The sequence below is a fragment of the Procambarus clarkii genome, chromosome 70 (genome assembly GCF_040958095.1).
Source record: "Procambarus clarkii isolate CNS0578487 chromosome 70, FALCON_Pclarkii_2.0, whole genome shotgun sequence".
Lineage (NCBI taxonomy): Eukaryota > Metazoa > Arthropoda > Malacostraca > Decapoda > Cambaridae > Procambarus > Procambarus clarkii.
Genome location: NC_091219.1, coordinates 28,168,407 through 28,184,555, shown reverse-complemented (window position 1 = coordinate 28,184,555; position 16,149 = coordinate 28,168,407). Strand labels below are relative to the sequence as shown.

General features: G+C 40.2%; 2 protein-coding genes across 22 annotated transcripts in view; one reads left to right on the top strand and one right to left on the bottom strand.

The window, feature by feature from the left end:
- LOC123775347 (SLIT-ROBO Rho GTPase-activating protein 1) overlaps positions 1–7,569 on the top strand; it is a 301,727-nt gene extending 294,158 nt beyond the window's left edge. For all 15 annotated transcript variants that reach the window (XM_069311775.1, XM_069311777.1, XM_069311774.1 and 12 more), the window contains one exon: positions 2,805–7,569. In XM_069311775.1, coding sequence (XP_069167876.1) covers positions 2,805–3,932 — 1,128 coding nt within the window. In that variant the 3' untranslated portion in view covers positions 3,933–7,569. The remainder of the gene's footprint in view (positions 1–2,804) is intronic.
- On the bottom strand, positions 6,048–15,545 carry LOC123775348 (uncharacterized). 7 transcript variants are annotated; one of them, XM_069311794.1, is made up of 5 exons: positions 15,410–15,545; positions 13,402–13,643; positions 12,482–12,620; positions 10,279–10,515; positions 6,048–10,025 (listed from the first exon to the last, which is right to left on the bottom strand). In XM_069311794.1, exons 2-5 carry the CDS (start codon positions 13,507–13,509, stop codon positions 9,391–9,393), a joined length of 1,119 nt encoding a protein of 372 aa, XP_069167895.1. In that variant the 5' UTR covers positions 13,510–13,643; positions 15,410–15,545; the 3' UTR covers positions 6,048–9,390. The 7 variants fall into 7 exon arrangements, with proteins under 7 accessions (XP_069167895.1, XP_069167898.1, XP_045626421.1 ...); XM_069311797.1 differs by having other exon boundaries at positions 13,441–13,643; positions 15,410–15,539; XM_045770465.2 differs by lacking the exon at positions 15,410–15,545 and adding an exon at positions 14,032–14,992 and having other exon boundaries at positions 13,441–13,643.
- Positions 15,546–16,149: the final 604 nt, after the last annotated feature.

Sequence of the window (16,149 nt, the reverse complement as noted above, 5' to 3'; positions counted from 1 at the left end):
TTTGGTTTGATTAACGAGAAATTCCTGCAGCATTCTCACTGGTTCTCGCAAATTTTCGGACACCTCCGACGATGCAAATAACTTTTTTTTTTTTTTGTGTTTAAAGATGCTAATGATGCTGGGATGTAAAGGGGGTGACTGCTGTAATGTTGCAAAGTATCGATTTTTGTTTTTTTAGACAAAATTAGAAAACAAAATTTTAAAAAATTTGACAAGAACGAATGTCAAAAATGTTCGTTCAGTGATTGTCAGGTAGGCTGCTTTATTTTAGAAAAAAAGTGAAACAAAAAAATTGAAAGAATTTGAAACAAGACAAATGTCATAAAGGATCGTTCAGTGTGTGTCAGGTAGGCTGCTCCATTATTAATAAAAAATATGAAACATATAAAACAAATTGAACAAATTTGAAAACAAGAAAAAATACCATAGTGGAGCATCCTACCTGGCAAACACTGAACAAACCTTTGACATTTCTCCTTTTTTTAAATTTGTTCATTATTTTTCTTTTTTTATATAAATTTTTCTTTTTAATAAAATTGGAGTAGGCTACCTGACATTGAACAAACCTTTTCTAAAAAAAAAAAAAAAAAAAAAAAAAAAAAAAATAATATTGTACAAATCTGAAAAAAGAAAAAATGTCATAAAGGTTTGTTCAGTGTATGTCAAGTAGGCTGCTCCATTTTCTTAAAAAGAAATAAAAAAAATAAAATTGAACAAATTTGAAGAAAGAAAAATGTCATAAAGGTTTGCTCAGTGTATGGCAGGTGGGCTGCTCCATTATTTAAAAAATTGAATATCGTATTGATGTATTTCAGTGGTAGAATGGATTAATTTTTTTCCATTATTTTAAATGGGCAAATTTGTTTTGAAAGACAAGCGTTTCACATGACGAACTAGGTGCTGGAACGGATTAAATTTGTTAATCAAGGTTCCACTGTATTTACATGCTTTTCACTATGCACTTGTAATGGAGTATACCAGGTAAACCTATCATTTGAAGCATTATTATGTGTCATGTGAATTATGTGATTTATCCAGTTATTCAACACATACGCTTGTAAATAAAGAGAAACAAGTGATAAACAATCAATGAAACTCGTACAAGTAGACCACAGGAGTTGTCTCGAAAACTTCAGTGTCAGTAAAGTCGGCATTGTGTGTTAGACGCCGGACCACTGCCACCCCACAATATTTCAGAGTGACTACACCCTGTGAAATAATAAATATTCACTTATTTTCACGTTTTTCTTACATTTTGCATACTAAATAGTAATTCTACCATGAAAAATTATTTAATTTTTTAAATTTTTTGCACATAGGAAGGAATGACCATTTTCTATAGCCACTATCCAAGGGTTAAGCTAATTAATGAGAGCTGCCAAAGAAATATAAGAAAAGTCACTTTCACAAACAGAGTGGTAGACAGTTGGAACAAGTTAAGTGAGGTGGTGGTGGCGGCCAAAACTGTCAGAAGTTTCAAGATGTTATATAACAGAGTTCTGGGAAGATGGGACACCACGCGCATAGCTTTCGTCCTGTAATTACACTTGGGTAAATACACTTAAGTAAATAGAGGGAGCAAATGATAATCTGCCACCCTACTTAAGAAAGCTTCCAGAAAGTCCTGCAGGAGTAATGGGAGGGGATGGGGGAAATCGGGGAGCCACTCGGGCTTCATTTATTTATTTGTATTTGGTCTGAAATATTCAAGTTTTGCTTCACCTCAGCTTGTCCCAATATAAAATTCAAAGTAATGTTTTTTCTCAAACATTGAGAATAAATGTTTAATATACATAAATATACAATGAAACTTTACTGCTTGCACTCATCTAGTATAACATTTTTTACAGTACTTGAATAGTAGATGATAATGGAATGAAAGATTTCATAATTAATACATGAAAAATACTTGGATAGGTCCCTAATCTATGCAGTAAAATGACAACTTGATGAATTAATATCCCATGACACTGAGGGTGCTAAATGGTCTTCCTGGCTGGTGCCTTCTCCTGGTAATATTTACTTACCAGAAAAGCAGAGCTTAGACGGCTTTAAAAATACATCACTAAAACTCTTGAAACTAGCTACAGGTAAACACTGATAATTTTCATGTTCTACCAGCACCTCTTCTTCAGTAGCCTCACTGTTGTGATACTGGATGGCTCTAAAAATGTATCAAGCTACAAAAACTGAGGGAAGGTTTTGGGATGCTAATGTCAAGGAATTTCAATTAATTATCTCTGAAGATTCTACTACACAATAAGTCTAATCAACGTTCATACAAAATCATTCTTCTAAATACAGTATCTTGACTTGTACAGTGTTCTATATTTTTCACTTAACCTTTTTTTTCTGTATGCTGAAGTCAGTATATTGTACATTATATATACTGAATAATTTTTAAACACTAAATCTAATGTTCTAAATTAAGTATTTTTTAATTTACTCACTGAATAAGATTCTGAATATTTAGATCACAGTACTTGTTTTATTTATGAATAAAAGACTTAACAAATGTCATCCAACACTTTTGCTCAAGTGCCAGAATTAAGATTTTCTTCGGCTGATTTGGGCGCTCTTTTTTTTTTTTTTAAATGTTACAAATGTTTGTGTACTTATGCCATTATAGTTATTTGATAGATAATTCATTCTTTTGGCAAATATTCTGCCAAAAGAAGAAGAAAGTGTTAAGGGTGTTCTCACTAGAGGCCCTATAAACAACTGTGCTAATGTTTTTACATATACAGTAATTGGTTTAGTTTTACGTAATTCTAATGTTTTTTTTATTCTTTTTTTACCACCAGGCAGGGGAGTTCCTCGGTAGTGAATGCTCTCTGCAGATCACCATGCAGGGTGAAAGTGGAGGTGTTGCCCCCACCTCCCCCAATTCCACCCAACCCACCCAGCACTCTTCATGCCCCTTCTTTGAGTCGGTGACCCAGCCTATGGCCCCTGCATTGGTGGCGGAAGCAAATGAAGGGGTCAAGATGGAGGAGTCTCCGAAGGGCAAAAACATGGAGCAGTTAAGCATCAGTTTGATCAATTCCTCTACCAGTGACTCCATGAGTGGGGGGTCATTGTCTCGTAGTATGTTAGAAGTACGTGATGATGGAGGGTATCGTGCTGAGGGGAACTCGTGGGAGCAGAGACCTCGACGCCCCTCCCAAGGTTCCAACCTTTCTTCTAGCAGTTCTGAAGAACGTCTCAATTATCCTGCGCCTCGTACATTCTGGGAACGACGAGGTAAACCTAAGCCTGTAGCTGGAGCTCCAGATTTAGTAATGGATCTGCCAGTTACTCCATTATCGTCTTCCCCCAAAGAACAAGGTGGCATCAGTCCCAGATTGCGCCGTACCCACCTTCATCGTGAGAGCCAAAGTTATGATGGTTCTTCCTCATCTGGGGGTTCATCCCCTGGCACTCAATCTCCTGATATGACTGCAGGTGAGGTTTTTGCCAAACAAAACCAGTGTACATTGAAGAAAACTCCGGCCCTTAAATCTTTTGGTGGATATAGTACAGATGCACAAACTCAGACAATTGTTCCAGTTAAAGTAACATCGTCCCTTAGCCTAATTAAAAAAAACAGTGATGCCACCGAGTTGAGGATAACAGAAGGAGAGGAATCGTCAGTATCCAGTATTGTACGTAGTTTAGACAATGTGATGCAACAACTAGACTCGGAGATGCGAAGTGAACGCACTGAAGTGTCCTCTGAAGTTCGAGTTGAGGTACGGTCAGGTTCAGAAAAAACACAGGAAGTAACGGTGGCACCATCGACTCCGAAGCTAGCTGCAAGATACCTACAGGCTGTTGCAGCATCAACAGGTGGATCGACTCCAGCAATGAAACCACCTGTTCGAGTAAAGCCTTCCGTACTTAAGAAACCATCATTAACGAGAGGATCGCCTGAACCTGACCCACCAAAATAGATCATTGGGGTAGATCAGAACATTTTATATAACTTTGTTTAACCAATTCAAACATTGACTTCAAACAGGGAAATGGGCCTTATTGAAATTAAAATTGTTATATTCGGTCATATTTGTGCAGTGTAGATTAAGTTCTAGTTCTGTTGATAACTGTTATTAGGCCATACAATATGTGGAAGATTTGTACATGAAATGCACGAGTTATCTTTAACTGGAATATATTTTAGATTCAACCAATGTTATTTGAATGGTGTGACAATCTTTTTCCAAAAAATTCTAGTTAAACAATGTAGGTATAAGTATTTCATGACAGAAGGAACCATATGTTACAATGAAAAATTGCATTTAGTGTGCCTCAACATGTGGAAAGCAAAGCAATGGTGTGTTGTGTCCACATTTTAGATTTTAGATTTAATGCATTAAATTTAATTTGATAGCGAATCTCCTTATTCAGACAAATTATTTGTGACACTTCCCTAAAATTAAAAAAAAATTAAAATACACAGCACGAGAACCAGTGAAGGAATATTTGTGGGAAATATGCTGCTGTAAACATATTGCTCAAGGTGATGGTGCACATGACAGACACCGACTCTTCCGATGCATTTACTTAGCCCAGCGGTATTTGGGGCACCTTCAGCCTTCAGTCAACTGAGCTTCACAAAGCTCAGTTGATTATTGTGACTCAAAGTTACTTAATGGTTCAAAAAAAAAAGGTTTGAATTTGCCAGCATTGAAATGTTGGACAGTGTATTAGTATTCAGTGACCATTTCAACAAGTAATGTTTGTATACATTGAAGAGGATTATGCATATCATCCTGCCTGCTTGTATGCACTAGTCAGGAGATACACACCTAGTCAGTCTTTTCCTGGCAAGTTTAGATGATCTGGTTTTGTAAGTGAACTTTTACAAACATTTCTATATCTGACAACATACCACTATGGGTCTTTTTTTTTTATTACATAAATTCTGAATTGACTGAAGTGCATTATTGCCAGATGGTTTCAGTGGTGATTTTGAGTGGTGCTTCCTAAGTGCTGATGTGCTGGAAAACTCATCCCAGTATTGACATTGGGTGCTGAAGGAGTTACTTGGAAAGATGAGAGCTCGATATATATGTTGATGATCATTCCTGTAAATAAATAGCAATGAAAATGATATACGAGGAAGGTGGAACTATGGCATAAGGTGACTTGTGGTAGTGTTGCACTAGGAATGCCAAAATGCTTCATACTTCTGAGCTTACTGAAATTCCAGGAAACTGCTCATCCGACTCACATTTGTAAAGATACCAAATGGATATTAAGTTGTAAATGACTAGTTTATAGTGAAGCATGAAGCACACTTATGTGATACATGATAAAGGACCAAACAGCTAAATGCTTATTTTCCTATACTGTACAAGTACTGTAGTGACAGAATCATTATTCTTGTGGCCCAAACATTCGGTGGTTTTGGGGTCCTTTGCAGATAATCGAATTTTGACTCTGAAATCCTCATTGTAAATATATGTGTTATTTTCCTTTTCCCAAAATACATGACACAAGGGCACATTTGAAGCAAACTTTAAGTGTGTCTTGGTAGGGAATGGGAGTAGTGGAGGGAAGTGTAGAATTCATTTTAAATTGTGAGGGGAAAGTTGTATTCTAAGATCTTTCATCAGTGAAGAAAATAAATCTTTACCCTAATATATGAAACAATTGTGTTGCCAGATGTGAAAATTTATTATAATTCTCTTGTTTTTATCCCCTCATCCCTGGGGACCTGGGAATTGTCAGGTTGTGTTTTTCTTGTGTTGTCAGCTCAAATATGTAAGTAGGAGACATAGATGAGGTAATGTTGCTGTTATCCATGACCTGATGAGTGTTGGGACAAGCTGTTTATATTTGGAATACAGCAGCGAGATAAATTGTACGTTAAACACTTCATGCGTCATGCTACATTGTCAGGAAAAATATTTAATACCATTCAAAGGATGCCATGTAGGATGTATTAGTACAGCTATATTCAGATTTATTACGAGAAATTTAAAAATATATAGATTTTTTTTCTATTTGTATGTGCATCTGGTAGTACTTGGATATTACTAGGTAGCATTAATGATTATTCATCATTTCATTAAGAGAAAATTTATTAATAGATACAGTGTACAAAGGTGTTTTTTAGTTAGTATATTATTTACCTCTTCACTTCCACTGTTAGATTTGTTATGATAGTATTGTAGCATGGCCAGTGTTCATACATATGTTAACTTGAAGTAAACTGCTCATTATGGGTTAAGCAAGCAACAAGGAAATAGAATTAAAATACAGATCTGATAAATATTATCCTATATTTCTTACACCATTATGGCCATAAATATTATTTCATGGGAGTGAAGAGGGGAGAACAGATTCCATTTCTAACTTGTCTTCCGGTCCAGGAGTATGAGTTTCTCAGGAGTAATGGGGCGAGAAATATTAATATTTCTTACAGTTGTTTTGTCAGTATGCCTTGCCTTAGATACACTTACGGAACCTTAGCTTTGGAGATCACCGGCTTCACAGTGGTGACGTTTATGGAAGAAGTAATGCTGTTTGGCCCCCCCCCCCCCCCCCCCCCCGGCCCGAGGAATTAATTTTGTATGAAATTGTACTGTTGATTTATATAATATTTATGAACATTGCCAAGGGTAAGCTATACCCAATTCAGAGGTTCATATTTTTAAAATGACAGCAATTAGCAGAATAAGTGGTGTATGGCATTCTCTTGGTTTATTGTAAATTCTGCAGTTGATGGAATAGGTAATTTCCAGTTTTCCAGTGTTATGCCTCTGGACGTATTTGGAATGGGTCGCTGTGATTTCCAGGTTTGTACATCTGGGAGGGTTCAGTGAGAGCATGGCATTAATCCAGAGAATCTCTTGTGACAACATAATATTTGGTTCCAAAGTTTGATGCTGCATACAAGCATGTGTACAACACATGTTCAAATTCCAAGTTGCTATGTTTTTCAGTGTCTTCATTTATGTAAGAGCATTTATACCAGATGAGAAAAACATTGCTTTTAGTGAATATAAAGTTATTATAATAATGTTAATGTTAATATTGTAACAATTCAGCAATTTTTGAATTATGAAGATTATAAGATGCATATTTTTACTATTACTTTGCTGATAATTCAATAATAATAGTGTTGGTAACATGTATCTATGATTGCTATCTTCAGAAAGGTTTCTATTACTTTATTTAGAGATCACTTCAACTGTGGCATAGACTTTTGAGTAGACAATTGCCCTTTCACAAGATGAGACTGATAGTGTGGCCCTGGTCTTGTGTGAGAGGTGGTTGCAGTATGAGACTGACGGTGTGGCCCTTGTGTCTTATGTGAGAGGTGGTTGCAGGATGAAAGACTGATGGTGTGGTCCTTGTGTCTTGTGTGAGACGTGGTCGCAGGATGAAAGACTGATAGTGTGGCCCTTGTGTCTCATTGTCTCTGGTGGTTTTGTTTTCCCACTTTTCATCTGCTTTTTTGCTCATTTTCACGTGACTTGTCGTCTCCTTTCTGTATTTACATATTTCGTTATGAGACTACAAGTATTGAATTGTACTATTTTACTTGCAGTGTTAAAAAATAATAAAATATTTTGAAAGTAATTGTTATTGTAGTTTCTATTATTAATTTTACTATTTTGGTTACCCTGAAGTTGATTGCCCATGTGCTATTGCCTCCAATATGGACTCCGTGGTGGGTGCATGTGCCGGACAGTGAAGACTTTCTCAGATTATGTATTCTTCCGACCCTCTCCTTTTCCCAGCCTGGTCAGGTGGGCAACCAGACTCCAGAGTCAGACCATGTTGGAATATTGGCCTCCATGGCTCCGGGTTTGGTAGGCCCAGACCAGGCTTAATCTCGGACCATCCCAACTGACCCTCTCTGTTCTCCACCTGTTTCTTTGGCAGGGTTGAGTTCCAAGCCTCTGGTGATGATTAATGTTCCAGGATTTGTTTAGCCCTGCTATGCGGCCTGATAATTTTGATCTTTGTCATGATGAACATACTCGTCCTGCTGATGTGCACATTCATAAGCACTTGATTGACTCTGTGGATTTCAAAGTTACTTTTATCCCTACCCGGACTGGTATTCGTGTAGTTATGGCCCCTTCCCAGAAAGGAGCTACCTGCCAAGCTACTTTGTCCTGTATTGGTGAGAGCCAGGTTTGGGATGTCCAAAAATACCCTGTTGAATGCAAGCAATGGCACTGTCATTCTTCTGCATCTTGTTGCAACTGGAGATAGACCACAAAGACTGCCATGAGGACATCAATTATATCCTTGAGGCTGAGGGCTTTTCTATCCAGATTGACACCTTCACTCCTCCCCCTTGTGGTCATTGTCATCAATCCCTTCAAGTTCAGATCACTTTTGGTGGTGGGACCCTACCATCTTTAGTCATTCTTGTCAGTGCCAGATGCTTCATTAAGGAGTACATCCCCTCTCGACGCCTTTACAATAGATGGTGAAAATTTGGTAATGGTTCTTCCAGGTGCAGCAGCAGCGGTTCTTCCTTTGCCCCTTATGTGGTGACCCTGGACATTCTCGTACTTGTTGCTCTTCATCCCAGGCTCACTGCATTACCTGCTGTGAGGCCCATCATGCCTTTTTCCCACATGCGTGCATTTAAAGTTTGAACTGGCCATCCTTGCCTTGAAGCATTGAGATCATATATTTGGCACCAAGTCTGGTGTCTTGACTTTCTCTAACATTACTTAAGTTTGTATTGTGTCGCACTACTCTTACCTTCTTTTTCACTACTACCTTCTTTTCCCACAATCATTCCCATACTTTTAACTCCCACACCTCTACCAGCTCCCCCTCTTCACTCTTTTCCAGGCCACAAGTTCACAGAGATGGATCTCCAACCATCATTTCCAAACTTCCCACTCTTCTACCCGCCAGGTTAGTACCACATCTCTACTTCTCCTCCTCTCTACTCTGTGCCTTACTTCACTTTTCGACCACAATGTGCCCCTCTGTTTTTGCCCTCCTCCACAGCTATCTGTCCAGGCCAATGTCCATCATCCTCTTGATCGTCTTTGTGTTGTCCACTCTTGTTCTCCCTCTTCAACCGAGACTGTGGAGGTTCTTGCACAATACCTTGCCCCAGGCATGCCTGTATCTCTTGTAAATGTAAATCTGGTTCCTCTCCCTCTTCCTCCCCAGTGGGTAAGAAGGCTTCTGTTCTTCCCCCAATTTCTTCTTCTTCTTGTCTTGGTTCTGGTCTCTCCTATAATCTTGGTTGCATAGTCGGCTGATCTTGCTATGGAAGTTCCTGTAGCCCTTGATTCTGCCTCTTGTACTGTCCCTAATAAAGTGATCACTGGTGTCATGAGGGAGTGCTGGTAGCTGGTAAAATTTATTGACAATGCTGATCGGGTTTCCTGTGACAGGATGTGAAATGAATTCATATAATTATATTTATCTTATAATGATGCCGTAGATGCTATTGAGGCTTTCATGATCGCCTGTGTCGACCAGCTGGGTGTCGTCATGTTGACGGTTGCTCGTGTCGACCAGCTGGGTGTCGTGTTGATTGCTTGTGTCGACCAGCTGAGTGTTGGTGTCTTGACGGTTGCCTGTGTCAACCAGCTGGGTGGTGGTGTGTTGATTGCTTGTGTCGACCAGCTGAGTGTTGTTGAGTTGATGGTTACTTGTGTCGACCAGTTGGGTGGTGTGTTCAGAGATATGCCAATCGTTTACAGCGATCTTCTGGTTGTTATTACGTTCATAAAGATAACCGTTGCTACTGTCGATCAGCTGGTTATTATCATACTGATAAAGGTGACGGCCACTTCCGTCAACCAGCTGGGTTTTGTCGTAATGATGACGTCCCTTCTGACGATGGAGTTGGCGGTTCTTTTGGTGTTGGCGCTGGTGTGACCGCTGGAGACGTCGGTCGTGTTGGTGCTGCCGGCGATGGTTGCTCAGTTGGTCTTGTAGCTCATCGTAAGGAATATCGTAGGGGGCTCCGTCATCCCTGTCCTCAGAGTTGTGGGTGTTCTTGGATTGTATAACGAAACGAGGGAGCATTGGCGGCGGCAGAGGCGGGTGAACTAAAAAAAAAAAAAAACATAAATATGTGTTGCTTTCATATCTGAGATAAAAGCCAGAATTTTCACCATCCTTTTGGTATTGTAAATTTAAAGTTGGAGTAACTTTACTCCAACTTACTTTAAAGTTTAAAGTTAAAGTAACCCTTATCACACGTATTTATTTCTTTGTTGATATTTTGACTAATAATTAAAACCATCAGCTAGACAAACAGCGAGACACAGACATACTCTATAGCCAATAAAGACAACTTACGAGGCTTTTCATAGACGTGGAAGAGCTTGCTTCTCCTCCTGCAGCAGAAAAAGATGCTGAGGACGACTAAAGTGGCTATGAAGAGGAGGCAGAGTACCAGCAGACTCACCAGCAGGTACTGAGGTCTGCTGGAAGTGGTGGCAGTGATGTCCATGGTGATCTTGGTCATATTGTTGTTGGCGTTGTTGCGGTCTACTGATCTGCTGCTGGAGACTCTGCTGTCAGGGCTGACCAGGGCTGGGGAAATGCAATTTGAATTCCAAACATGTAAATTAATCTATATCTGTGTGAAGAATGGTCTACAGCCCATCCTCCAATAATGATAGTACATGAAGCCATTTTGTTTTAATGTTCATAAATGTACTGTTGGACTCCCAAAAAGTTCACATTTTGTATTATGGCCATTCAAATGTCATTCTTAAAAACGGTTTCAGAAACTGAAGAACCTAACCTATCCAGGGAATCCAAGCTTATTATATGCTATCTTGGGCCTAATACAGTACTTATTTTTGCTATACAGTGTTTTTTTATGAACTAGGGAATAGCCTTGTCGTAACTAAATTCATTTCTGTTGAAAGCCCAGACATACTGTAGTTCAGTGATTAAATATGCATGCCATTTCTTGGCTTACATTGGTTGTTTTATTCTGTTAATCATTTTGAAATAGATGTTTCATGTTAGGTTGCCTCAGACATGTCGGGTTGGTCAATATTCGTTACATAGGCTGGTATATGCAAATTTTCCTTGCAGTATATGGTAATGTAATAATTTGAAGGAAAGTAAATCATGGTGGAATTGTTGCTGGCATAGGAGAAAAGTGAATAACGTTGATCTGGCACCGTGGTGTCTACAGGCAGAGTCTTACATCCCTCAACTCTTACTTTAAAAGTTAGTTGGTCTTGTGAATCCGTGGAGCTAGGACGTGTGGCTCAGGGGCTACTAATTGTTGGGTAAGTACCTTTCTCTCTCTATTGGGATAGGATTACCATGTCAGGCAGTGATGCTAGTTATTAATTATATAGTGATATATTCAGTGAATTTTTTGCAGCGATAAGATATTTTGTTAGTAATATGCTCTTAAAGACTTTACTGTTGTAAAGGGGATGCTGGTTGCAACTTGAGCATTTAATTTTGTTTATTGCTACATCAGTCAGTGCTATTAAAGTCTTGTGATGGCCAGTGATATTAATGCCTCAATATTGGATTATTAAATTTTACCCACCTTATTAAAGTAATCTCTGGGATTAATTATTATTCATCTGTTACTTAAGTACAGCTATAGTAATTTGATACGGTGTTTCAGTCATTCCAATTCCTTTGATTACAGGTCATTTTGGCTAGTAACATTATTTCCTGAGAGAGAACTGAGTTCAGGTCCGGCTGTTTACTGGGGTGACTAGAGTAACTGGCTTACAACAAGCACACTTATAACAGCCCTTTGTTAAATTTTTAGTACAAAATGGTAACATTGCTGGCTACAACTGCCAATTTTCTAAGTTCGACTAAACAGTTGTTGTGAGAACAGTACTATCATTTTAGAAGGATGGGCTGGATCTATGCATGATAATATTGTAAACTTCTAATCGTCGACCCACTTGCTCTCACCCACTTGTGCTCTCCCCATCTGCTCTCTTACCCACCTCCCCTCTAACCCACTTGCTCCCTCATCCATCTGCTCTCTCACCCATCTGTCTTTTTCCCTATTTGCTCTCTCACCCATACACATAAACAGCCAATCTCCTCTATCACACCAACAGGGTTCGTAATCCATGGAACCGCCTACCCGCCGAAGCTGTAACTGCCAAAATTGTGTAGTTTTAAAATATAACTGGAAAATATAATCTAGGCAACTGGGGCGGGGAGTGATCTTCGACAAGTCGCCAACTTCCTGTCCTCATCGAGGCCACTAGGATTAGTGGCCCTCAGGTGGTAGAAACAGCCTTCCAGTCAGTCATGCAGATAGACAGCCATCCCCTCGGTTACAACCATTCTGTCAGACACCCACAGACAATTATTTCCTCAGAGACATATCCGGATACTCGGACAACCATCCTCTGAGAGACAGATAGCCATCCCTCGGAAAGACCGTCCCCCTCAGAGAGAGACAGCCATCCCTCCAGAGAGAGAGAGGCGGCAATCCTCTTCAGACACTTAGCCATCGCCTCGGGCGGGAACAGCCAGCCATCCCCTCAGAGACACTCACCACACATGTGCTGGTTCTTGCAGAAGGCCCAGTAGACGAGGTTCTCGCTGGTGACTGCCACTTGTCTCACTCTCGTGTAGTCTAAATTGGTATAGATCAGTCCGTGAGGAATACTGATGCTGACTGCAGTCTTTGCCGTCTGTGGGAGGAAGACAGGTGCTTTCAGTACTGTAAGCATAACAGATTTCGTAGATGCAAAGATTCACTTTCGTGCACTGGAGGGTTTGAAAGATCAGGGCTTGTTTACATTGAAATGTTGTGAAGGAAAATGTGCGTTTTCATTTAATAAATAATTTACCTGCCAGCATAAAAGCAAATCTATCCTTAGTATGTCACACTCCAGCAAACTTTTTTCATGTAACACACTCATACTCGCCCACGGCTCCTCTCTTTCTCTTGCATCCAGGAGCCTTTCCCACAACCTCTACTCTAGAGTCTATCTACATACCATCTCCTTAAATAGTTTTCCGTTGTCGGAGACAAGAAGCTTGTTAGGCCTATAGAGGTCCTTTAAGTTAACGACTATTGTTACCCGGATGCGACCCATAACAATCTGTTAACTCCCAGGTACCTATTTTCTGCTCAGTGAACAAAGGCAACAAGTGTAGGTAAACGTGCCCAAAAGTTTCACCCACCACATGCAGTCTTCCACATGGTCTCTCCAATATTATCTACGCTCTCACAAGGCACACATTCTCTTTCATACATATATTTATACATTCATATGGGAGGACCTTCGACAAGCCACCGGCTTCCTGTCCTCGCTGAGGCCACAAGGGTTAGTGGCCCTCAGGTAAATCAGGTAATACACGCCCCACATTGTACACTACTACTACTACTCCATACATTGTACACTACATACTACTACACCACACATTGTACACTACAAACTACTACACCATACATTGTACACTACATACTACTACACCACACCGCACAGCCTCTCCCGTGGTCCTCACCGGTTGAGAAACGTAGCCAATGTGCCACACATCGGGCTGAATGATGGTGAAATTAGCCTGGTAGTGCATGGTGCTGGTGAACCGTAGACTGACATTGGTGTTAGGATGGTGAGTCCAGAAGTAGATGCTGGATGTGCCTACTACATCCTGCGGGATGGTGATGTTCACCACTGATCCTGAGTGTGTTGTTATCACTGCACCTTCTGCAATGAGAAATGGAACAGGTAACAAAATAATAAGACAATGCAATGACACAGAGCTTGCATGGACTCCCCAGGGTAAGTCCAGAAATCTGAATTAGATTTCATTGTATTGCCTTAATATTTTCTCGTGAGTTAATTATTAGGAGAAAACGCCAAGCCAATAAGGCGATATTGCACTTGGATAACGATAAGGATCTGGAATAGAACAGAGGGAAGGAATAGTACTCAACCACTTAGACCATCGGGGATCGAACGCCGACCTGCAATGTTTTCTCCTCTACTCACATTTTTATGATTTCAGTGTGCATAAAACAGGTAAGTTGAAAGTTTGTGGGTATATATGGCTTGAAGTCCTTGGATGAATTAGAGAATTGAACGGTGTTGTTACCTTCTTGAGCTGTAATGACTGTGTTGATGGTGAGGATAAAGAAGACAGATGCAGTGCAGACTATGGTAACCATTTTCTTTGTTTTTTCTTTCCAATTGCACTTCTGTCGTGGTGTTGTGAAGCCTAATGTTCTCAGTCGCTGTTGATGGCACTCTGAAGACCTCTGAATACGGAGGTCCTCTGAACACTTGTTTCTAGTTTAAAACACCATTGGTCGTGTAAGTTCAGTACTATTTTTAAATCTGCGAAATGCGTCTTTTTATGAAGCTCTTTTTATTTGCTTTTTTTCTATAAGAAATTTCCGTCTGATGAACGAATTAGTTTCCACAAAGTGATCTGTACACATCACCTTTCGAAAAAAAACGCTTTCCAAGGCACTAACACTTTAGGACCAGCGCTGAGGTTCTTTCTGTCTAACCAAAAGAAGAACGTCTGGGTATCTGAAGCACGGAGGCTCTAAAGTGGCCTTGTTTACTAAAGAGCGACCAGGCCCCCCCCCCCCCCCCCCCCGTCCAGGATATCCTGTGATATCTTGCACCCTCGTTGGGGCAGGTGTTACTGCTGCTGCTGCTGCTCCTGCTCCTGCTCCTATTCCTTCTTTATTTCATGCTGCCACTTCAACTATTACTGTTACTAATAACGGTATTCCTACTACTGTCGCCTTTACTACTGCTTCTACTGTCCCAACTACTTTGAGGGGACTCAGTGAATGTTGGAGAGAGATATGAGTTTCATCTTAATGGGTTAATGACGTCAGTGTTGTGGATGGGATTTCTCGGGCACTGTTTAGAGTGATTATGTAATGGAACTTTGCAGTGTGGAGAAACTCTGCATTTTGAAGCGAACGAAGAGGGACATCTATCACAATTAAGGCTGGCAACAATGAGAGACATCTATCACAAGGCTGGCAACGAAGAGAGACATCTATCACAAGGCTGGCAACGAAGAGAGACATCTATCACAAGGCTGGCAACGAAGAGAGACATCTATCACAAGGCTGGCAACGAAGAGAGACATCTATCACAAGGCTGGCAACAAAGAGAGACATCTATCACAAGGCTGGCAACAAAGAGAGACATCTATCACAAGGCTGGCAACAAAGAGAGACATCTATCACAAGGCTGGCAACAAAGAGAGACATCTATCACAAGGCTGGCAACAAAGAGAGACATCTATCACAAGGCTGGCAACAAAGAGACATCATCTGTCAGAAGCCTGGCATTAAAAAAAGAGACGTCATTTAACACAAAGGAAACACATGCACTTCTTCAGCGTATATATATGTATCTCATTACCATTTTTGCCAACCCAATAATATGACCACTAATTAATTTGACATCACTTCTCTAACCAATATTCAGACAACGACTTCACCTACCTAATAGCTACATGACACGTCTGCTCTCTAAGCACTAACTACGTGACACTTCAGCTCTCTAAGCAATAGTTACACGACCACTTCAGCTGAAAATGACTACAGCTTTCAAGGTTAAGAAAGTGACGTCAGAACCACCCGGATTCTACCAACATTAAAAGTTTACTTTCACAATGTTACGAGTGAAGTGGTCAATGTTGTCATGGCTTTTCTTGGAAGATCTCTTGCTTAAACTTTTCATCGTATATCTGGGACTGGGAAAGTCCACCTGGCCTGTGGTAAGGTTTGTATTTACTATTTGTGCCTGGAGGACCCCGCCTTTCTAACCGTCGATGAAGATTTGATTGATGAAGATTAAGCCACCCAAAAGGTGGCACGGGCATGAATAGCCCGTAAGTGGTGGCCCTTTTGAGCCATTACCAGTATCAATAGATGATACTGGAGATCTGTGGAGGTGCGACTGTACCCTACGGAAAGGTCGTGACCTCTTCCTTCTAACCATCGGTTATCATACATGTTTTATTTCACCTTTACCTCCCGGACCTATTTTATAAATTGGTATTAATTTGGTACCTGATAGCTTCACAGACGGATCAGTAGACCAGCGTAGACAAGAATCCGGAGCTGCAGTTAAGACAGGAAATTCTGTAGTTAGAGGCTGTCAAATTGGTGATCAAATTTACAAACACAGATGCTAACCATTCATAAGGCTTTGGAACATGCTCTTGTTGAGCACCTTATTC

Bases quoted from the DNA above. Each gene is read 5' to 3' on its own strand.
- LOC123775348 (XM_045770464.2), bottom strand. From the start codon at position 14,104: ATGGTTACCATAGTCTGCACTGCATCTGTCTTCTTTATCCTCACCATC. The intron at 12,621-13,401 runs GTATGTAGTGTA...TTCCTCCCACAG, and splicing joins CTGTGCGGTGTGGTGTAGTA to ACGGCAAAGACTGCAGTCAG. The intron at 10,026-10,278 runs GTAAGTTGTCTT...TTTTTTTTTTAG, and splicing joins CCACGTCTATGAAAAGCCTC to TTCACCCGCCTCTGCCGCCG.